The sequence below is a fragment of the Emericellopsis cladophorae genome, assembly GCF_022114955.1.
Source record: "Emericellopsis cladophorae strain MUM 19.33 chromosome Unknown NODE_13_length_450635_cov_117_157991, whole genome shotgun sequence".
Lineage (NCBI taxonomy): Eukaryota > Fungi > Ascomycota > Sordariomycetes > Hypocreales > Bionectriaceae > Emericellopsis > Emericellopsis cladophorae.
This window is the reverse complement of record NW_026250938.1, coordinates 421,208-443,224: the sequence shown is the minus strand read 5'-3', so window position 1 is coordinate 443,224 and position 22,017 is coordinate 421,208. Positions and strand designations below refer to the sequence as shown.

Genomic DNA, 22,017 nt, shown 5'->3' with positions numbered 1-22,017 from the left:
AATATAATTATCTACGTAAGATCTACTATCTCGCATATAGACTATAACCCGACCGCTTAAGTCAACGATATCCTAGTGTACTCAGTTCATAACCCGACTTCTATTCTATCTACCCGGTAGCTAGTCTAGACCCGAACGTCACATTCTGCTCTTTTGAAGTCTCGAAGGTCTTGTTCGTAGCTCTTGTGGAGGATCTCGTACGCGTCCGAGGCCGTTGGTCTGATCGGCTTGCTAAGAACCTCTCCTTCTGGCTCGATCGGTCGGATAAGACGCCAGGTATCGGGATCTAGCTTGTTTCGTAGGATAGTAATCCAGTCGTCCCAATTCTCAGGGCCCGTTAGGACAACTATAGCCCTTCCTGCCTCGGTCGCGCGGTCGGTGGCCATCGTGTGGGTGTTGCGTTAGAAACACCAAGAATGCAGTGTGCAGATAGTGATCTGGTAGCTTGAATAGCTTCAGTTGATGCACTTGTGACGGCGGAAGCGATACCGGGCTCATAACTGTCACAAGGCCAGATTGTGTTGTATTGATTGATGTTCTGATCGAGTGTCCCACAAAATCCCTCAAGCTGTAAGCCCCTTACAAAATCCTTCATAGATCCACACCACACCAGCCACACATTATCCACACGCTATCCAACAGGTATCACTCCAATCAAACTACATGAGGCGTCCGGGGGCTGGATGTACCGTGTGTCGAAGGGCCTCGAACCCGATGGAAAGACTTCTAGGTCACTTAGCCTCCAAAATGCCCGGCGGCCAAAATGACCATGCTTGCGGCTCACACAGAGACAGTTTTCAGCTGGCTAAGCCTTTCGCAGCCTCAGATTACCTATGCCTTGCCAGTTGTGGACATTTGCGCCATTGAGCTGAGTCCAAGCGAAACGCTTATTTGCGCCTCCATACCTGGTTTCGCCCAACGCCTCCAATGGCAGGACATGTCACAACAATTAGGACGATAAGGCGTTCTAGGAATCGTGCGGGCGACTACTATTTAGACACAGGAGATCCTCAGAAGCACCGCGCCAGCCCGCTTGACTAGAATGTGTGTTTCGCTACAAATCCTGCCGGAGCCTGACTTCACATGATACACTGTTCTCACCAGACCGCAAACAGGTCACTCTCTAGCCGAGCTCAACGGGTAAAATGCAGCGGTACTCTGCGCAACAGTATGAGGCAGCTTGGCCAACCACCCCCGAGCCACATAGTAATGCGGCCGATCCCTTGAACATAAAGACAGCGCCGATCAATGTCGCCCAGCTGTTCGAGGACGAGGGAGTCCGGAGAGCCTCCGTCGCGAGCAAGAGCGGAAAACGCAAGGCAGACTATCGGCCTGCATCGCTACGATGGTGGTACCTCGGCAGCTTGATCGCCGTCCTTGTCGCACTGATCGCAGTTGTTGTCTGGGCCAACCTTGCGCTCCAAGGATTGGATACCACAGCAAAGATCGAAACGCGAATGGTTCAGCAAGCCCTGGAGGAGCGGCAGAACGAACCAACGCAAGGAGACGAACCTGCCGGGGAGACAGATGACATGGACGAGAGCAGCGCCACCGGTGGCCCATCGACCGAAGCGGAGGAGGGCACGCTGACAACAGCGTTGGTGGAGGTGCCTATCAACATCACTTTAACGGGACCGCCCATCACCGAGACATTCACCACAACCACCGTCAGCTTCATTACCAGCGACACTGTCATCACCTCGACCCAGACCATCCCTGAATCAGTCATCACACTGCCACCTACAACGCCTGCACCATTGCCATCTGGCGAAACAGCGGCCGCGCCACCTGCTGGATCGGCTAATGTCGTCACAGTTCCAAAAAAGACAACGGAGGTCGTTATGACGATACAGGGCGGCGGATCAGTCACAACCGACGTTGTGGTCACGACCACCAAGCCCGGCAAGGAATATATCGAGCTGGGCAAGACAACCATCTTCTCGACATTCACGGTCGACCGAAATAGGATGAAGATACAGAACTCTAAGACCAGGACCCTTACGAGCGAGATTGAGGGCATAGTCGTGACGTCCGTGGAGACACCACCGCCCATCATCGAGGTCACCGTCGGTCTTGATGGACTACCGACCACCTCGACGACGTTTCTGGCTCCCATCACACGCATATCATCGGTTCCTCCCACCAAGGCCGTCATCACCGTGGTCTCGATGCCGACGGGAGACACTAATCCGCTCATCATTGTAGAGAGTAAGGAATATAATCTCCGACCGGCCGAAGTGTTCATGGGCAAGTTCCTCCCGCCTCTCGTGGCTGTCATTCTCGCCCTGGCCGTGCGGGCCGTCGACATGACCGCCAAGTTGTATCAGCCGTTTGCCACTCTGTCCCACCCTCGTGGCGCGTCCGGCAGAGACTCGCTGACCTTGCATTTCGAGGGCTGGAAGGGCTTTTGGCGGCCGTTTGGTATGGTATCCAAGGGCCACCCCGTCCCTCTCCTGTCCACCCTCGCCGTCTGGCTATCGACAGCCTTGGCACCCGTGGCGTGTGAGGCGATCGGCTTGAAGCTCCACGGCTCATGTAAATCGAAATCTGCAGTCGGCTGTGCCCTTGGTCTCGGCGTGTCACCCTTGGAGTCGTACGTTCTTCTCGGTCTAATGGGCACTGTTGTGGCACTGCTACTCGCTCTGCTTTGCATTGTCTCCCGATCCTGGAAGACGGGTGTCTTTGCGGACCCCTGGTGTCTTACTGGTGCCGCAAGTCTGTGCCGGAATCCAGAGATACGATCGCTCGTCGCGTTAGACTATACGGCCATTAAGGCGGCCACGTCCGAGATGCACTTTCGTCTTGGCTGGTTTCGCAACGGACCCCGCGAGGAGTACGGTATTATTGTCTGCGATAACCAAGAGCAGCGCAGTCTATATAGGTCAAAGCCTAAAGAACACGATGCCATGATGAGTGAAACGGGTCACTCGGAGAGCACTCGGTATCCTCCTATCGGCGGCAGCCCGTACAGCCAGATCCAGACGCACAAGAGAGCGCCTTCGACGTTTGCGGCGCTCACAATCTGGTGGCGCCTTTTGTTCCTAATTTACCTTATAGCTCTCACGTCGTTCATATTATACTATCATCTTAGATTTGCCCTCTCCCGCAAGCTTGAACGATTCTTGGAGGAAGAAAGGTTTGGTGTGCGGTTTGTATCTTCCACCCTTGGTATTATCATGATCCTTTGTTAGGAATGCATATTCGATAGTGAGTCTTTTTCTTGAAGTGAAGACTAGGAAAGGGGGAATACTGACACATTCTGCTATAGGTGTCGCGATTCTCGCACCATATCGTCGCATGGCAAACAAACCGCAAGGCGCGACACGCTCCGTCCTGGCAAAGAAGCCGACGTATACCGTGACCGGCATTTACGCTGGGTTACGGCATCGCGATCCTCTCCTTTTCGGCGTTTCGTGTATGGCTGTCCTATCCGACTTTCTGCCTATGCTCTTCGCCAACGTCCCATACGACCTCACGCAGACTCAGGATATGCACGTGGTATGCGCACGCACCAGCGCTGGTGTCTTGGTTCTCATGGCGGCCGTTCTCATCGCCAGTATGTTTATCAGTTGGCCGACGTTCCCTGTGGATCCGCGCAGCATTGCGGGCGAGATATGGTACGTGGCCGAGTCGAGATGGACAGAGAAAATGGAGGACACGGCCGTGATAACGGAGCGGGAGAGGAAGGTCGCGCTGCGGAGCATGGGAGGTCGCTGGTGCTATGGTGTTATCCAGTCGAGCATGGGAGATCGGGAGGCCGTGGAGATGGATGACACGTACGGCATGATTGCCTACGCAGAGATGGAGCAGCGTCCAACGCCTCTGCTGTACTAAGTAATTATAGTGAGCTCGTGACCCTCTCAGAAAGGCTCTCTATCACACTAATGAGGACAAGGAGTATCTACTTCACATGCCCAGCGCAGCCCAATACACAGCGACACCACCTACCACGGCCGCCAACGACGCTGCAGACCCACGAGCACCACTGTCATTATCGTCGTCGTCGTCTCCGTAACCGTCATCTGTAATCTCGAATCCCATCCCCTCGCTGGTGAGCCACGTGTCCCTGGAGCAGGTCTCGTCGGTGTCAATACAGCCCCATTGCAGCTCGCCATCATCAGAGTCGTCGGGGACGCTGCAGCAAGTGCGGCCGGGGCCGCAGTACCATTCCGTCACGGCGTAGGGGTATCTATCGCGCGCTATGGGACAGGGAGGGTTAGCACAAGGGCTCATGGGATCAAATCAGTCGCTGCTATGCAGAGTGAGAAGAAGGCACGTACTTTCGGTAAAGCATAACTCGCGACTCTGCGCCAACACTGCAGGAGGCATAGAGGTGAGCGCGAGCGCCGACAGGCCGGAAATAGTAGAGAACTTCATGTCTAATTTCATAGTAATACACTCAGACTGATGGTACCAGGGTCCTGTATCGACGGCTCCAAGGTGGAATTCTTGAGACGTCAACGGTGGAGCGTGTATGTTAGAATCCAGACACTGCGCATGACTCCTTCGTCTGCCAGGAGGCATGGTTTTATACCGCGATATGGTATCCTCCGTTGACCTTACTTCAAATCTCGAGGCTGCGTTGAGGCTTTGCTTATTCCGCTTCCCGTACTACCCGGTTCAGCCTCAGCATGGTCTAGCATTAGATCAAGCCTCAATTGGATTTCGCTGCAACGAAGTGGGGGACCGCATTGATTGATTGAACGCCTGGTCTTGTCTTGCATGGCAGCCCCTTGCTAGCTCAAGTAGGCGAGTGTAAACCCAATCGTTCAGGCCTTGGCTGTCAAAGTGGCGTGCATTAGGCAGATCATCACCGACCGTCACGACTCACGACCACGTGCACACACACTGGACCTGGACTCTGGATTCAATTGCTGCCGGCGCGTCCTCTCTTTGAACAATGTCTATTTTATGGGACCTGCCTCTACAGAATCTGCGTTATATGCATACTACATATATCTAGGCGGCGGAAATCCCCTACCAGACGAGCTGCGGTGGAGGCTGAGCCAGCCGTCCGCATCTCCAGCGACTCTAGCCTAGAAACGGGGCATATCAATTCGCCTTGCGAGTCGCAGCTGCGAGACAACTTGGCAACGCATCACGCCATTCAGCCGCTTCGTAGACCAAGGCAGTAGTCGACAGTCAGCTGAGAACCAGCTGCATGGTACATAACACCATGCAGGTTCTCCGCACTAGGATATCTTGATCCATATGATTTCCTGCGCCCTTTCCCATCTGTCAAACAAACATCAACCCTCGCCCCAACTTCATGTTGAAAGTCTTCGGCCATGTCGCTCGATTGCGGCTTCCTCAACGTCACAGAATGTCTTGTGCAGGCCGCAGACCGCATCGTCGCCGAGGTCAGACAGGGCAACGAGGAGTTCAACTGGGACCCCTTGAGCTTCGCCGTGACAGCCATCATCGGCATGGTCGCCCTCTTGTTCGCCGGCCTCACCATCGTCCAGGGATTCCTCACATTGGGTCCCGGGAGGCACAAGTGCAGCGAGTATGCGATCGGCTCCTGGGCGCAGTACTCGACGCACCGCTGGGACATGTCGGAGCTGCGCTTTCGATCCGAGGCCTACACCCCGATCCTGGACTGCGGCAAATTGGTCTTTGATGCATTAACACATACTAGGAGGCAGCAGGGGCAACAACAGGGCGAGGACTTCAATGTCAGTGGAAGCACGTCCGATGGGAATCAAGAGAGGATCAGCTTGGTCCAGAAAAAAGCATACGAATACTACCCAGCCACCTGGCTTGCCTTCCTGACAATCCTCGACCTGGACCACCCGCACTACTTTGACATGAAGGTCTCAGGGCCAGATTACATGCCTTCGGACCTGACTTCTGCGCCCGCGTACGCTTCCGTCCGGGACATGTACACCCTGTGCGCCATGATGGGAGCCGAGGGGCACCGGCTGCGAATAGGAGCACAGGAGGGAGGCGGGCCGCCCTCGATGCACAGCGAGACCTTTGACCTCAACTTCCGACAGCATCCCCTCCTAGGCACCTACGGCGTCGTGCAGACGTATGGGGCGCTGAAGACACGTGGCAGCCGCGTAAAAACACCCGAGGAGCGCTCGGGACAGCCTCTCTTGAGACTACGTCTCCAACGGCGGACGGCAGATGTACAATCGATGCATTTCTACCAAGATGAAACGGCGCAGACGGCCATCTTACTAACCAACGGGTACATCCCCCAACACAGCTTGATTGGCAACCAGGTCATCCTCATGAAAGCGCACTGCTCGCGCCCACTCTCCGAGATACAGCATCGAGGTCGGTACTGGAGAGCGCATGCCCTGGATCGACTCAGCAGGGCGATTCAGAGGTCGCATAGAGATGCAGGCTTGACGAAGCTCGAGTGCTCCCCCAGCTCGGACGTCCCATGGCCGCGGTGGTGCAGCATGCCCGTGTCCTTTTCAGAGGCGTCCGCGTTGATCAGCATGGACGTGTTCCAGGGCGGATTACACCTCCTTGGGGCCTCGACCACAAACCATCTCACGCCAAAGCTATTCCCGATTCGGACAATGGAGATTGGCACGAGACTGCTGGGGTTGATTTCGCTCAGTCGTCTGTGGTCTCTGGGGCAGACGGATCCTGCGCAATGCGCCAACCCTGACGCGCCGCCGCACTTGTTGCGCCTGATGGTGAAGCCTTTGGATCGTCCGGGTAGCGAGGATGAGCAGAACACCCCACGAGAAGGCGATATCTTCTTTTCCGATCCAGATGTATTCGCCTTGTGTCGCAAATACATCAAGATAAGAGGCTGGCAGGAACCATTATGGGAATTGACGAGGGACAGAACTACACTTGTGCAAAAAGAGCTTGACAGGATCGATAGGTGGCTTGGCATCGACGAATATTCATCTCGCACTTCAGGAACACGGGTGGCGTGCAGGTGGCTCGCGCTCAGCTGCACCGCGGCAGCCTGCTGGAAGGTGTCTCCGACCGACATGCGCTTCCGGAATCGGTGTCCATGGCTGAAGATATCGACGACAACGAGGCGTGGTCCTGTCGATCCGGCCGAGTTGCGGTTCATTACGCCAGAGGTGAAGTCGAACGTCGAGCGTCTCCTTGACGACACGACCAGGTTCTGTGACTGGTTCCCCTCACGTGCAAAGGGTCTGGTGCAGGAGAGCCTCTACGGTGCGGCGGACGATATTCTGGGTCCGTGCAGGGGAGACCCGCTGGAGCAGGAAGTATTCGACTTGCTGGTCCGTGAGCTTCGCAAGTTTGAACAGATATGGACTGCAGATGCGGAGCAGTACCCGTTGGACAACCTACTCATCTACCGTGCGATTCTGGCTGCTGTGCGTCTAAGCCTCGCAACGGATAATAGTTCGCTTGTGGATAACGAGGCATATTTGCGACTGGTGCCTATTCTTTAGAGCTTCTCTAAAGGCTTATAGAAAATGGAAATAAATGAGAGTACTGTTACGACCCGTCATGCGGCCCGCACGAGTCTACTGAAGTCTACTGAAATCTACTTGGTATGCTTCAAATAAAATTCATTTCACCAAAGATCGTTCTCTACTTTCCTTGGAAACACCCGCACTAGTGGTTATTGCATAGAATGGCACGAAGGAGACTGCAACATGAACCAAATACCCATCTGATTTAGATTGTTTTGAATAATGCATATCTATCTATGAGGAATTGGTCGATGTGTTGAAATCGACTGAAATCCGAAACAAATAATTCATTCGAGAGCGACTCCCGCCTTTAATATGCGTGCCAAGGCGTCAATTGCACAAAGCCATGTCAGGGTTTGTGAAGCTTATTCAAAAAGTCTTGGCTGTGACAGCCGAAACAGGAGATGTTGCGTCGAATACAGGACCATGATTGGCCGAGAGCAACATCACGAACAACATCTGCCTCAGCTTTCAACCCTTGAAACGGTCGGCGTAATGTGTCGATTGCGTGGTAGCAAAACGTCCATGATAATCAGAATGGACTTGCAAGCAATCACTTCGCCTCTCAGTCTCGATTCGAGTCCTGAACTCCCACGCAAGACTGTCAAAACTCAACACCACGTCTCGGATCTGTGATCGAGAGCCTCGTGTTTCCGTCTTGCCGTTAGGAGGAAGTCCGTCTCGACGCTGGTCGTCAAGTCCAACACCATGGCGAACAAAATTCTCCTCACCGCGGCACTGGTCAATGTCCTCGTCATGGCCAGTGGGGTGCTCATCCTCGTGGCATCCCTCGTGATCCGCTCGCAGGCCAATCGTCCCATGACAGACGGTCCTTCGGTCCTGTGCAACCTCATTTTCGTTCGACTCCCTCTCGATGCTGGCATCGCAAATGGCGTCTTTATCCTGATCGCGTCGGTCTTCTCCCTCCCGGGCCTCCTGATGCAATCGACCAGAGGATGGCTCAAGCTCTACGGGTACATGGTCACTGTGTGCGGGCTGTTCACCATGTGCCTGGGAGTGTATCTCTGGATCATGACGCTGAAAATTGGCGAGGGTTTCCAGAGTGTGTATGAAGAGCTCGACCCCGACTTGCAATCGCTCATTCAGACGGATGTGAGTATACACCTACCGAACAGACAAAGGATTCAAAAACTGATGGGTATGACCAGTTCCAATGTTGCGGATACATCAACAGCACGACGCCCGCTTTCGTCACCGACCCCGTGTGTCCCAGTCCAGCGGCGGCTGCATTGTTGCGTGGCTGTCAAGCTGCGGTCTCCAGCTTTGCTAATACGTTTCTGGACAAGTTCTTCACAGCTGTGTTTGGCGTTGTCGGTAGGTTGATGCCCAGAACTGAGGGCTCCTCAACTCACATCTATAGGCCTCGATACCGTCTCGGTCTTGGCAACGGCCGCCCTCTCGAAAGACCGCAAGGACAAGCAGTGGTATCGCCGACTTGATAGCAAAGGCGCATCGTGGTAGAATAGGATCTTCAGCGAGCGTTCTCCGTGACAGAGTAAGAGGGCAATCTCCTGACATCGCATTGCGAGAACATGGGTATAAAATGGTAGTCTTTTCCCAAATACACTGTGTCGCGCCCAGCGAGTGGCTATCCAATGCCTATGTGTGTCTATTGTACGCCTGAATCGCCTCGCCAACTCTAGGAAATTCTGCAAAGTAATCATACAGCGGAGTCATTAGGTCTTCTGTCGGCTGGCGCGCCGCCTTGATGCTCGTCCTCATCAGCATCGTCTCGATACGTCGTGGGACCAGACGGGCCCGCGGCTGCTGCGGGAAGTGACGCTGTGGACGTCGGCCTTCCTCTTTCCTTCCACCACTTGAACGAGAGTATATTGCCAAGGGACTCGGATATTGAGTCGTTCCTTTTCTTTGAATTCCTGCGGGCCACCAGGCCTGGAAAGCCGGTGCTCTTTCGCCGACGACGACCCACACGTGTCGTGGGCCCGCCCGAGCTGTCGGACACCGCCGCCGGGGGTACAGCCGCGCCACTCACTGACCGTCTCTGATATGTTGACAGAAGCGGCGATGACTCGGATCGACCTGGCAGCGTACTCGAGCGCAAGCGACTGACTGGAGTAGTTGGTTCATCCTGATCCTCCAACTCGCCCCAAATTTCCGCTTGCTCAGCCCACCTGAAGCCCTTCTTACGGGTAGGGGTCAGCGGTGTTGTATCTCCGTTGATCGTAGGGAAGGTCTGATATCCTGAGCCAGACTCAGTGTCGTCCACTGCAGAACCAGATCCAAGAAGTGAGTCTTCTTCACCATCCGTATCCTCGATGAGCCCAAGACCGGGCGCCAGTGAAGACTGGGCAACAGCGGGCGCATGCTGTTCCTCGCTCAGCCGCCACGATAGAGCAAGCACGCCAGCAAGCAGGATCACTGTCCCAAGCGTGATCAGGCAAGCCCGAAGCGGTGAAATCAAGCTGGTCTGATTGAAGTAGATCAAGCCGTCCAGGATCGCAATGATATTGTAGACGCAGAACACCAAAGGGTACAGCACGGACGTTGAAACAAGCTTCAGCCCCCGATGTAGGTAGTACAGCTGGCACAGCGCCAAAGCCACCAACGCAAGGACAATCATCCATGACTGCCATTGCGTGAACTGGTTCTTGCCGCTCGCCGTCTTGATTATCAACTCCACGGCCGACTTGGCAAAGAGGAGCGCATGCGCTGACAGCATGCCACTGATGACACCGTACACTATACCGCGCACGAGACGGAACCTGGCATCATGCGAAAGGTTGGAGACTGCGTTGACAACATCCATCACCACTGCGATGGCCACCACAAAGAGTCCTTGCAGGACCATCCATATTACAAAAGGTCGTCGGCCCAGAAGAGTCAACAACTCTCGAAGATCGTGCGCGGGTGACGGTATGGCGCCAAAGATAGCAATGAGGACAGCGCCAGCGGTTACGAGTGTCGTGCCGTACAAGGACCATCGGGTGAAGGGCTCGTGCAGTATGATGGTTGCGCATATGGAATTGAACACCAAGCCCGCGGCTTGCAGCGTGGAGAGGACGGGGAGTGGGAGCGTCGATATCTGTATGGAGCTGCCGAGGATGTTGGCGACGAGGAACATGCCCATGCCGACCTGCCACCGCCGCCTTCGATACGGCGGCCGTCGCACATCGTGTGGCACCTTTTCGTCTTCGAGAATGTGCGACTTTCGTTGAAGTGTGAGACCCACGCTCTGCACGCTCGTGGAAAGAATGCCGACAATGATACCTAGCTGCATGCGAGTGTCAGTCAAGATGCAGGTGGAAGCTTCAGCGCGCCCTCATGCCGTCTCGATAGGTCACGTACGGCTATGCCTCCGGCCGGCGAGAGACCGCCCAAGAGGTCGCCCATTGCGCTGATTCCGGACTTGTGGTCATCTGGCGACGAAAAGTGCAAATGATGTCTTCGAATATTGCATTAGGTTGTCTGTCGCAAGGGGTCTATCGGTTATAGAGGTCGAAGTTCGAGTGGCCAACCGAGAGAACAGCTTCGATCCAAGTGGACAGCTCGACGTCACAGCTTGTGTGGAGACCGCCGCGGATCTTTGGCGCGTATGATGGAGACTGGAGACTGAAGATGCAGACTAGCATATGAGTCGCTAATGGCAGTACTGTACGTACGTGGAAGATTTCGTGAAAGCCGAGCTCGCGTAGCTGTGCCAAGTTCGTCAACGCAGAGGTCTCGCGCTCCTTGTCCAACGTGACCCTGGGTATGCATGCATGCAGCATGTGGCGGTGCGGTATGTACGTGGTATCAGGTGATAAGATAGGAGGTCCTGATCCGAAGTCACGGTGGCTGGTGAAAATGGGGCTGGTCGGGGTCAATTGTGGCTTAGGCGCATGAGCCGCCGTGGCTGGAGGGACGACAGCTCCAGTCGGCCTCCATCGTCATCAGCTCGAGCGCTACAGTCCATCGCCATAGACTTCACGTTGCCTACTGAGAGTCCTACCACCACAGCAGCCCCATCCCACCAACGAGCCGGCCCAACTGTACTTTTCACTTTAGTCTAGTACTTTCAGACACAACGTCCGACCATCATGTCGCAACACGCCTTGTCCGACCAGCAGGTACGCAATGCCTCTCCGCCCGGCCACCGATGACAACAGTCAAATCCCGAATTGAGGATGCGCAGTCGCTTACCCGCTTTGCATAGGTCGACAATGAGCTCCGCAAGATGACGGCGTTCATCAAGCAGGAGGCGATGGAGAAGGCCCGCGAGATTGAGATCAAGGCCAACGAGGAGTTTGAGATTGAAAAGTCCAAGCTCGTCCGCCAGGAGACCGACGCCATCGACAGCCAATACGAGAAGAAGTTCAAGCAGGCCACCATGTCGCAGCAAATTACCCGCTCCACCGTCTCCAACAAGACGCGTCTCAAGGTCCTGTCCGCCCGCCAGGAACTCCTCGACAACATCTTTGAGGACGCCCAGAAGAAGCTCAACGAGGGCGCCAAGGACAAGGGCAAGTACCAGAAGGCGCTCAAGGGGTTGATCCTCGAGGGGTTCTACACCCTTAACGAGTCGGAGCTGCAGATCCGCGCACGCAAGCAGGACTACGACGTCGTCAAGAAGGCTATCACCGAAGCCGAGCAAGAGTACAAGAAGAAGGTGGGCAAGGACACTAAGGGCACCATCAATGAGCAGCAGCCTCTTCCCGAAGGATCGTGAGTCTCGTTCCTTCTACCCAATTCCCGAGTACGAGCAGACGACTAACATTATGCAGCGCTGGTGGCGTATGGATCGTGGGCGGCGACGGAAAGATCGACATCAACAACACCTTTGAGGCCCGTCTGGAGCTCCTCAAGACCTCGGCGGCACCGGCCGTGCGTGAGGCGCTGTTTGGCAAGAACGAGAACCGCAAATTTGTCGATTAGACCTGCATCCTGCTACCCTGGACTTGAACGTTGATCAATTTTCACGCATCATTGGTAAGAGGGGTTGTCGCAGGCTATTTCGTGATCGGATATCGCATCATTTCATTCGGGCCGTGCTTGTTTGGTAGCGTAGAGGCTGTATCATAAATCATCACTACCGCTCTCTGCTGTTCCAGGACCCATATGAACCTCCCCGTTTCAGCCAATTGGTTTGCCTAGGAAGTTTCTCATATAGTCCTGTTGCTTGGGCAGACCAGGATCCGGCTTGGGTTCTTTGAAGAAATCATCAAACATGTTCTTTTTGGGTTTGGCCTTTGTCCGGACCTGGTGCTGTATTCTTTGCCCGACCCAGTCGAGGACGCTCTTGGCATCAGTGCGGGCAATCTTCATGCCCGAGTCATTGATGCGTCTCCATGTCTCCCTGAGCTTATCAGCGAGTTGATCAACCTCGGCGTTAAACTGCTTCTCATCAACCAGGCCCCCTGCCGCAGCCCAAGACCTAGATCCGTCATCAATGGCCATGTCCAGCAACAGGACGTTTGCTTTGAGCTCCTCCCAGTCTGTTTTGGTGAGGGCATTGATAACAAAGTCTGGTCCATCTAGACGAGTGATGATCTTTCTCAAGGTGACGCTGACCTCAGGATTTTCCCCGCCAAGCGACGGGTCGTCGAAGAGAAAAGCTGTGGCAAGACGACGGCGAAGCTCATGCGAGCGAGTGTCACTGATGGGCAGGCACAGAAGGACCTTGACGCGAATATGCTGGGATTTGAAGTTGTGATACAGTCGCTTCGTAGCGTCAAGACACTGCGATCGTCAGTATACGTTCGTGCAAACGACAGCGGAGACTTACCGAGACGTCCCATGATGGAAGAGGCAACGCCGCCAGCAGAGCTATAACAGCCTCCTCGTGCTCGATCAATATGTCAACATTTCTTAGTATCACGTCGTCGGCAGCCATCGTCAGTAGCATGCTGAGCGTATATTTGACGGATTCCACCGCCATGTGGGGCGCCATCACCGCAAGCAACTGGAGGAACATGCGCACGCTCCCCCAATCTTGCTCACCGTACGGTTCCTCGTCGGCCGCGTTGGTTTGCAATTCATCTTGGGTCGACGATGTGATTTCCTCCCTACTCCCAATCAGATTGAACAAGTCTCGCAGTCGACCCGGCGTGATGCGAGTCTCGATCTGGTCAGAGCAGATGGTGACCAGGTTCAAGTATTCGATCTGCATCAGTCTTGACCTGCTGCCACATATTCGTGAAAGCATCCAGTCAAAAAGCTCATCGGGCAGGCCGCCGCATTTCTGGAGCACGGTGTAGGGAATGCCTGACACAAGATATTGCTCCCGAGCACTGGCGCTCCCCACAAAACCTCTCCATGGACCGGTGCATATGTTCTCGGGCACCGGGGCTGGCGCGGGGGGACTGAAAGGATCCTTGAAGAAGCAGAATCGAGCATCGCCATGTCCTGACTCGGCGCGCTGCACAGCTCTGAGCACCTTGTGCGCATTGGAGCCGCCTCTATCGTTGACGACGCTCAAGAAAGCCTGATCATTACCATCAACCCGCTTTGCAGCGGCGAGTTCCCGCGCGATCTCGGCGGCCTCTGCTAGTCCCTCCTCGTGGCGTCGCGAGCTCTCCTCGACGCGCTTGTCACACTCTGCGTCCGCCGCAAGCGCCTTCATATCAAATGCGTGCTTGGACTGAATGGTCAAGGGCGACGAGTAGGATCCATCTGGCATGTGCCTCTTCGCCTTTGGTGTCTCGAATATCCGTCGAGGTGCGGCTGAACTTGTTTCCATGGGCGCTGTCCTCCTTGGGTCGAACCTTGCCAGTAGATCCTCCATCTCGGAGTCCGAGTCCCCAGCGTCAAGGTCCTCATCGGAGGCTGGGATGACTTGCTGAGTGAATTTTTGGGGGGGACTTGGCGAGCTTGTGGGCCTAGGAAGGTCGACATGGTCTGGTCGAGGGGAGCTCATGGGACTTGCTTGCGCCTTTGTTGGCGTCTGTTTCAATTTGGGAAGCTCATTTGCTGGTGACATTGACCTTTGTCTTTGGGGCGATGCCCGAGAAGTTGGCACAGGTGAAGCATGCTTCGCAGGCGGATTTGATCGAGAGCCATGTAGATCTGATTGTGGTTGTGGTTGTGATTGTGATTGTGATTGTGATTGTGATTGTGATTGTGATTGTGATTGTGATTGTGAGACTGGCTTGAAGAAGCCTGTGATGGCGGCTCTGCCCTTCACTGCGGCAGCCTTGGGGGCCATGTCGCGGTACGAAGCTGCTTTTCCCGCGACTAATTGCACAGACGTTATCCAGGCGCACGTATCCAAAGAGCTGATCAACGTTGGTGTGGTCTTCTTCACTGGAGGTTGGTGGTGATGATGTTGAGGAAGACACGTGCTGATTGGCGATAATTTCGCGTGGTAACCGAACGTGCATGCTGCACAACGTGTCTTGCCTCCAACTGCCGCCCGCCCAGTTGAATTGAACTTTGTTAATATCCATCGCCCGCTCCGTGCCATCCATGACACGATCGATACTCTGCAGTGCCAAGCAGTCATTTGCATCCTTCAGACGCCATTCCGCGGAGCAGCCGTCACTGACCGCTATGATTATCCATCACGCGCTCGAATTCTGCGATTCGCGATCGCGAGTTCGCAACTCAATCGACGCACGTTAGCGTCAGCAACTGCGAGAGACCCTGCAGTCCCTGGACTGAAAAATTTGGCTCGGCATTTGCCAGCTTAAAGTCTCGAATCCTATAAAAAAATTCAACCTGGTCTGCCAAGGGCGACGATAGTGCGATTATGCGCCAACCTACCTGCAGAACAGGCTCCATCGTCGAGCCAAGGAACAGTTACTGGGATCTTGCTTACGGTCCCTGACTCATTGCGACGAAAATTCGCATCCGAAAAACCTATAAATGTTCACCTCTGGCCGTATCGTGCATTGGGCCGCCTATCATTTGTACAAACGGTCCCAGTCATGCGTCTTCGTGCTGCCACGTTTTACGCGAGCATCATCGCAGCAGCCCATGCAGCGACAACGCCAACACCCGAGGGCGATGCTGCAGCAGTACGCGAGTACAACGGCTCATGCACACACCCCGTGGTGCGCAAGGAATGGCGAACGCTGTCCACTCCAGAGAAGCACAATTACATTGACGCCGTGCTGTGTCTCGCCACGAAGCCATCCGAGATTGGACTGGGGACCACGCGCTACGACGACTTTGCCTACTCGCACATGATCAACGAAAAGCAGAGTAAGATGACCTGGCACACTCATGGAGTCACAACTAACAGACGGCCATAGTCCACTTTGTGTCCAACTTCCTGCCGTGGCACCGCTACTTTGTCCACGTCTACGAGAAGGCACTCCAGGACTGCGGCTACACTGGATCTGCAGTGTACTGGGACTGGACCCTCGATTCGGACGAGCCTCGCGACTCGCCCGTCTGGGACATTGAAACTGGATTCGGTGGCGATGGCACGGGAGGTGACCCTTCATGCATTGTAGATGGCCCGTTTGCTGGTTTCCAAGTCGCCTACCGCGCCAGTGGCTACGCGCCACACTGCTTGTCCCGCCAGTTCAACGGCAGTGGGCCCAGTATGCTGAAGCACGCATACACACCCGCCGTAGTCGAGGGAATTTTCGGCATCCCTGGCTATGACGCCTTCAGACAGCGGTTGGAGAGCTATCCTCACGGGGCCATACACAGCGCCATTGGTGGCGACATGGTACCGGCTCACTCACCCAATGGTAAGTGACATCCATTCCAGAGGACTTGACGTTGAATCTCACTCTATCTAAACAGACCCGATCTTCTTCCTGCACCACGGTCAGGTCGACCGCATCTGGACGCTCTGGCAGCAGGAGAACCCCGAGAATCGGACCTTTGACTACAGTGGTGTGAGGAGACAGACGTTCCCAGGCGGCCCCCAGCCAGGCCAGGCAAGCCTCGACGACCTGCTCGAGATGCAAGGGATGGCCATGGACCTACCAGTGCGCGACTTGATGTCTACGACAAGTGGCCAACTGTGCTACACGTACTGAAAGCCAATGGGCACACCATAGTGGTACGGGAATATGTTGCAACACGACCTATAAACCTAGCGTGTAGCCTGGAAAGACAGATTCACCCAATGGACTCTCCCAGGCCGGCTCTTCCCACGTTATCCCCCTCTCCACCAGCTTGTCAATGTCGATGCCTTTGAATAACTCAGCAGCCGGCGCAAACGGATTGTGATCCGAGCACGGAGAATCAAGTGACATATCAGAGCTCGTCTCCGATGGCGGAGGCAACCATGGCTGCGAGTACTGTTCCATTTTTGGCGTGTTCACGATATTGAGTAGCTCGTTTCGCGGTAAGGACAGGAGATCTGACACGTCATGGTCCGGAAACAGGCGGTCGACGATGGTGCGGTGCTCTTCCAAGGATCTCGAGAGCTTTTCTACTTTTCTGGATGTCTGCGTAAGTCACGACACCTCGAACAGTGAAGGGCCGCCACTGTACGTACTGCTTGGAAGGGTGCATCCTCTCGCGGTGCCTGGCATAGCCACACGAATGGGCGAGACCGCGTGTCGAGCATCGGCTGCACGGCGACGCTCCATCACAGCGAATCTTGCGGCGCTTGCACTCGATGCATGCATGTAGAATCTTGCAGCCGCGTGAGCGAGACCTCTTTTCGACGGGTATCTTCAAGGAGCTGCTGCTCGAGTCCGGTGCCTCGGGATGGCCTGAGACTGCATGTGTTGGTTAGTGCCACGGTTGAACACAGCAGCTCCAGGGAACGAGACGCACAGACGTGGAACATGGTGGAAGGATGAGGTGTTGGTTCAGTACGGCAATGGTAACTCGGTCAGCGTACTTGAGCCTGATCGCATCCAGATGAAGCTGCCCGGGCACCGATACTTATGTACGACTCATGCGTACCTACTCTTAATTCCACGCATAGTCAAATTTGGCCCTGACAACGTGGCTGACAGCCTGACAGGACTCGAGGAGAGGACCCCGGACTCTCTCCCTACCAAACGTCGGCCCTTTGTTCGCCATGCAGGCACATGGCGCCGGCACCCCGTCTAATCACAGGCCAAAGGGCAAGCCTGATCGACGCCATGGAGGCGGGACGAGCCCAGAAAGGCCGAGTCCAGCACCGAACGGGACACGATACCGATTCGGGCCTGGACATGATCGGTCTCCGGGGGGGGGGACTATGCATGTGCCTTGCAAGCTACAGACTACAGGACACTGAATACGTACAGTACAGAAGTTGACGACCCAGTGTTTGTGGCTATGACATGGAGTGGAGAATAGCATCCTAGGGATGATATCGTTCAGCCGAGGAACGGCGGCCACTTGTCGGAGAGACTCTCAGTACGCGTGCAAGACCTGGTCGTCTTGGCACGCCGGGTCTCGTCACCAGCCTTGGCAGTCATGTCCGTACGGGGAACCATGGGCAGACTATGCTCGCTGCTTATAGTAATGACCAAGCTGATGTGGACATGGGTGGGCAAGGTTTAGAGCAGGAACTTCTCTCGACGTGCCTCTCTGCCAGAGAGCATCAAATACGCCGCGCTTCCTCTCCGCGCCAGTCCATCCAATGTGCACTGCCAAGCTGAGTACTCCGGAGGGCGTATCTATCATTGTTCCCCAGAAACTCACTCCAGACTATTCGATAGGCGGCGCGAGAACCTGCTCGGCACCCCGGACTGTGTGCCGCGTCTCTCCACTCCATCTCCGAGGTGCAGAGTGTACATGTAGTTAGGCCGTCCCCCCTCCTTGACCCCCCCTGCAATCTCGTCGGCCCGGCGACACCTATTGGCCCTGGCCCTGGACTTGTACTTGAACTTGAACTTGGACTTGGAGGGGGAGGCGAAGGCGTGCGTCGAATGATGCTGAGACTCGCGAACCGGCGTCTCAGTACCGGCTCTGAGGTTCCCACATGAATTTGGGTTGTCGTGAGTGGTGGAAGCGATTCCCCCAAACGCAGACACGCCAAGCCTGCTGTCGGTAATCGATCACGTACGGAGAGTCTTGATGCGCCGACACACTCGACATGTACTGATCAACTCCTGGCCTGGACTATACTCGAGCAAGGTTTCGACCCTCTACCGAATGACCTTTTATTCGCTGTGTTTCTCATGGTCTGCTCGAGCACGTGTATCGCTACGCCCTAGGATCCCACTCTTGGTCAATCTCATCGAGGAGGCTCAGCTCCTTGAGCGCATCGGCACCCAGGATCTTGTCCAGAGGCACAAGCTTGTAGCTGGCTTCTTCATCCGCGCCGCCACCAGCCAACTCATTCGTGTCGTCGTGGACGACGAGGAGGCCATAGGGATACTCGTCACCCAGCCGGGCGCCCACAGCGGTGACACCATCCGTGTTCGTCACGCCGTCAATCGTCCCATCCGCTGTTGCAGGGAGGCTAAAGGTCACCACATAGTCGTGCGGGTGCGCACGGCGGTAGACATTGTAGGCGCTGACACCCTGGCAGGAGACGATGATGAAGCCCTCGTCCTTGGTCTTGCCGTGGACAAGCGTGACACCCTCCACATCGCCAAAGAGACGACCGTCGCCCACGTACGCAATGCGGTAGCCCTCTTCGCTACCGTCGGGTTCGGCGTCGTACCGCCACAGCGCGGAGGGCTCCTCGCCCAGGATCAGCCAGCCATTTTCCTCGTCCGTCACGCAGCCCTCGACCTGCCCACCCGAACCACCGACGAACTCGCGGACGAGCTCGGTGTGCAGCGTACCGTTCGCCATGGCCGTGAGCTCGTACTGCATGTAGCGGGCAGACTTTTCGTTCACAAAGAGGTATTGTTTTCCGGTGGTCTTGGACCTGTAGACGCACGAGCCGTAGAGCTCGTCGTCGGCGTCTGAGGGCTGGATGCCGCCGTCGATATCCCGGAGGACACCATCTTGCGTCATCTCAAAGAGGCTGAAAGAGTCAGCGAGATGTTTCATTGGAGGTAAAGGGGCAAGAACAGACCAGAGGGTATTGTCGCCGCGACAAGCAGCAAAAGCGAGGTCCACGGTGCGGCCGCCCGCCTGGAAGCCGTAGATCATGTCGACATTGTTCGGCTGGTTCGAAGGGTGCACCTGCAGCTCGTTGCCCTGCAGGTCGTAGACACCAAGGCCAGCACCATCCTCCGACTTGGTGGTTGTGACGATGCGAGACTTGCCCGCAGACTTGGGCGAGATCCAGATGGCGGGATCATCGCCATCGGCACCGTTGGCTTCGGTCTCGTGGGAGGGCTCCACGAGGAGGAATGAGCAGTGTAGGCCACCCCATCCATCCTCACACTTGCATTCGTTGGGACCGACGCACTCACCGTGCCCGGCGCAGTCCTCTTGGCAGGTGAACTCGGAGCAGTCTTGGCCGGTGCTGCCGGCAAAGCACTCACAGGACTGGTCAGCCTTGGACCAGAATCCCCTAAAGGAACAATCCGCGTTGATGGAGTTGCGCTGACGGCAGCCCCGGTGGATGCGAGGGTCGTATTCCGTGTCGTACTCGATGCCAAGCTCCTCGAAAGCACCCTCGAATGAGCTCAAGCCGAAGCCCTGAAAGTCGTCTGCTTCGGCAGCATAGGCTAGCAGGCCCTTGAGGTATCCCTGCGCCGGCTGCTGATGCATGCTCAGCCCCTGGATCTCCAGCTCGTCAAGGCCAGTCATATTGATGCTGCCGATAGATTCCCACGCGAAGCTGAAAATGTCAATGACATCTGTCTGTGCGGCAAAGATGTAGTCAATCTCTGCCGAGCTGTACACCGCGATGCCTGTCAGGTCGTCGCCGACCTCCCCGATGACCTCGAGCTGTGGTGCTTTGGTCGACTCCTTCAGGTCCAAGACGTACAGCTCAGTGCCGTCATCGGGCGTCAGCAGCATCTTGGATTCGCGCTGCGACACGGCGCAGCCCGCGAACTCGGTGGGCACATCAAAGGTTTGAGTCTAGCTTGTCAGGGCATGTCTTGCGCGGAAGGAAGAGAGGCACTAACCTCGACCAACTCTACCGCGCCATCCATTTCCCGCAAAAGGTACTGGACACCGTCTCGCTTACCGAACAGGTAGAGGTACGTATTGGCACTGCGGCTCCGCCACGAGCACAGTGCAGACCAGTCGCCAAGCGCTTTGAACGCGACATTGTCGACTTTCTTCACCTCGGGAAGCTCGTAGAGGCTGAACACGGAGGTCGTCTGGGGGATCGACACGAGGTAGTCCTTGCCAGCGATGTCGTACACAGTCTGGACGAGCTTGGTGCGGCCGGTGAACTGGTCCCTGACCGATTCAAGCGGTGACGCGCCCTTCATGTCAAATACGTGGAACCCTCCCGTCGACGCGCCGCCGTCGTTGGTGATGAGCAGTGGATGGTCCTGGGAGTAGTAGGTCGTCGTCCAGTCTGACTCGATCGACCCAGGTGTGATGGCGCTGACATTGAGGTCTACACTGACGGCGGCAGCAACGCCCACGGCAGCGAGTCCAAATATTGACCATGGAGCCATGATGTCCGGCGAATAGGCGAGATTGCCAGTGCATAGCTCCATGGTAAGAGGGCAGCGCACGCTCTGCCTTTTATGCACAGCGCGCCCTCACTGAACCGTAGGACACGTGCCTAATTCTATGCTTGAATTCGTAGTCGCATGTGAAAGTGGTCTAGCAACCTTGGGAGGCCCCTGGCGCAACGTGCATCTGGCGTGGTGTCGACATTGCGCGTGTTGCGGATGGGCGAGGCGATTGGATGCGGGAGTCGGCTCATGTCATGTCCGCACCGGGGCCGGCACAAGACTTTGCGGTTTTAGGCAGGTCATCAATTACAAGGACTCACCTGGAAATCGACGCTGTCCGAGTCTGTCGTCATGTTTCAAGGCGGCCTGTTGAAACTTGTGTGAAAGGGACTTGGACGTTGAGGGTGACGGACTATTCATAGCGGGTGGCGCCGGGAGTGGCGCACGGAGCGTCCGCTGCTCTAACAGTCTTGGTCGCATTTTGTATGCCCATCTGTTAGTGGACCGACTCCTGGTGGACGCCGCCGACTCGCATGTTTATTTTGATTCTCCGCCTTCTTACTGATCATCCCTCAAACATGACGAATTCTACTATCCTCGAGTCCATAGCCTTGGCCTCGTCGACATGTACGGCACGCCAACACCATCGCAATCAACATGAAGTTGAAAGGCTGTTCATCCCCACGCCAGCCACCTAGTACTTGGAGACAGGCGCGTCAGTGCCTACGCGACGCTTGCTCTGCCATGCGTAGTAGCAGTAGTGCATGAGCACGCAGCCTACGGAGACGAACAGCAGCAGACCGGCGTTCGTACAGTGACCCGCGGGATACCCTCTGGTGGCCTCGTCGGACCTGTAGTTCCAGACACCCACAATCTGACCGGATGTATGGACATGTCGGTGACGGCGAGCAGGTCGTCGTCGGCGGCGCCGTTGGGACCTTGGTGTTGCCAATGTTGGAGCGGTCCAGGTAGCAAAGCAGGTAGATGCCGGCGGCGAGGGGGATGATGCGCAGGTCCTGCTTGCGCACAAGGCCGGCGTCTTGCTTGGCCAAGTGAGTTACTATTGGGCATGTCGTCTGTCTTCACCCTGAACGCCATGCGCATTGAGCTTGATGAACAGTGACCTCTCAAGTCATCCACGCGATCATTTGGCGCTTCGGGCTGCTGGCAGTGCCGTCCACTCCTAGTCACGCCTGGTG

General features: G+C 55.8%; 9 protein-coding genes across 9 annotated transcripts; 5 read left to right on the top strand and 4 right to left on the bottom strand.

Annotated features, from left to right (window-relative positions):
* Positions 1–1,145: 1,145 nt before the first annotated feature.
* Positions 1,146–3,834, top strand: J7T54_001381 (uncharacterized protein; the record flags this gene model as incomplete). Its single annotated transcript, XM_051505352.1, has 2 exons — positions 1,146–2,535; positions 3,269–3,834. The coding sequence occupies 2 exons, from the start codon at positions 1,146–1,148 to the stop codon at positions 3,832–3,834; spliced, it is 1,956 nt and encodes a 651-aa protein (XP_051363380.1).
* A 72-nt stretch (positions 3,835–3,906) lies between these two features.
* On the bottom strand, positions 3,907–4,377 carry J7T54_001380 (uncharacterized protein; the record flags this gene model as incomplete). The annotated part of the gene is made up of 2 exons (XM_051505351.1): positions 3,907–4,199; positions 4,281–4,377. 2 exons carry the CDS (start codon positions 4,375–4,377, stop codon positions 3,907–3,909), a joined length of 390 nt encoding a protein of 129 aa, XP_051363379.1.
* Positions 4,378–5,288: 911 nt separating this feature from the next.
* On the top strand, positions 5,289–7,394 carry J7T54_001379 (uncharacterized protein; the record flags this gene model as incomplete). The annotated part of the gene is made up of 1 exon (XM_051505350.1): positions 5,289–7,394. One exon carries the CDS (start codon positions 5,289–5,291, stop codon positions 7,392–7,394), a length of 2,106 nt encoding a protein of 701 aa, XP_051363378.1.
* A 732-nt stretch (positions 7,395–8,126) lies between these two features.
* Positions 8,127–8,900, top strand: J7T54_001378 (uncharacterized protein; the record flags this gene model as incomplete). Its single annotated transcript, XM_051505349.1, has 3 exons — positions 8,127–8,531; positions 8,588–8,753; positions 8,800–8,900. 3 exons carry the CDS (start codon positions 8,127–8,129, stop codon positions 8,898–8,900), a joined length of 672 nt encoding a protein of 223 aa, XP_051363377.1.
* Positions 8,901–9,160: 260 nt separating this feature from the next.
* On the bottom strand, positions 9,161–10,790 carry J7T54_001377 (uncharacterized protein; the record flags this gene model as incomplete). The annotated part of the gene is made up of 4 exons (XM_051505348.1): positions 9,161–9,255; positions 9,433–9,509; positions 9,572–10,671; positions 10,746–10,790. 4 exons carry the CDS (start codon positions 10,788–10,790, stop codon positions 9,161–9,163), a joined length of 1,317 nt encoding a protein of 438 aa, XP_051363376.1.
* Positions 10,791–11,476: 686 nt separating this feature from the next.
* J7T54_001376 (vacuolar ATP synthase subunit E) lies at positions 11,477–12,311 on the top strand (the record flags this gene model as incomplete). Its single annotated transcript, XM_051505347.1, has 3 exons — positions 11,477–11,506; positions 11,593–12,101; positions 12,161–12,311. 3 exons carry the CDS (start codon positions 11,477–11,479, stop codon positions 12,309–12,311), a joined length of 690 nt encoding a protein of 229 aa, XP_051363375.1.
* A 198-nt stretch (positions 12,312–12,509) lies between these two features.
* On the bottom strand, positions 12,510–14,355 carry J7T54_001375 (uncharacterized protein; the record flags this gene model as incomplete). Its single annotated transcript, XM_051505345.1, has 2 exons — positions 12,510–13,115; positions 13,162–14,355. The coding sequence occupies 2 exons, from the start codon at positions 14,353–14,355 to the stop codon at positions 12,510–12,512; spliced, it is 1,800 nt and encodes a 599-aa protein (XP_051363374.1).
* Positions 14,356–15,301: 946 nt separating this feature from the next.
* On the top strand, positions 15,302–17,399 carry J7T54_001374 (uncharacterized protein; the record flags this gene model as incomplete). Its single annotated transcript, XM_051505344.1, has 6 exons — positions 15,302–15,578; positions 15,629–16,075; positions 16,131–16,332; positions 16,721–16,787; positions 16,981–17,071; positions 17,311–17,399. 6 exons carry the CDS (start codon positions 15,302–15,304, stop codon positions 17,397–17,399), a joined length of 1,173 nt encoding a protein of 390 aa, XP_051363373.1.
* A 1,083-nt stretch (positions 17,400–18,482) lies between these two features.
* J7T54_001373 (3-phytase-like protein) lies at positions 18,483–21,171 on the bottom strand (the record flags this gene model as incomplete). Its single annotated transcript, XM_051505343.1, has 4 exons — positions 18,483–19,254; positions 19,306–20,264; positions 20,312–20,878; positions 21,139–21,171. The coding sequence occupies 4 exons, from the start codon at positions 21,169–21,171 to the stop codon at positions 18,483–18,485; spliced, it is 2,331 nt and encodes a 776-aa protein (XP_051363372.1).
* Positions 21,172–22,017: the final 846 nt, after the last annotated feature.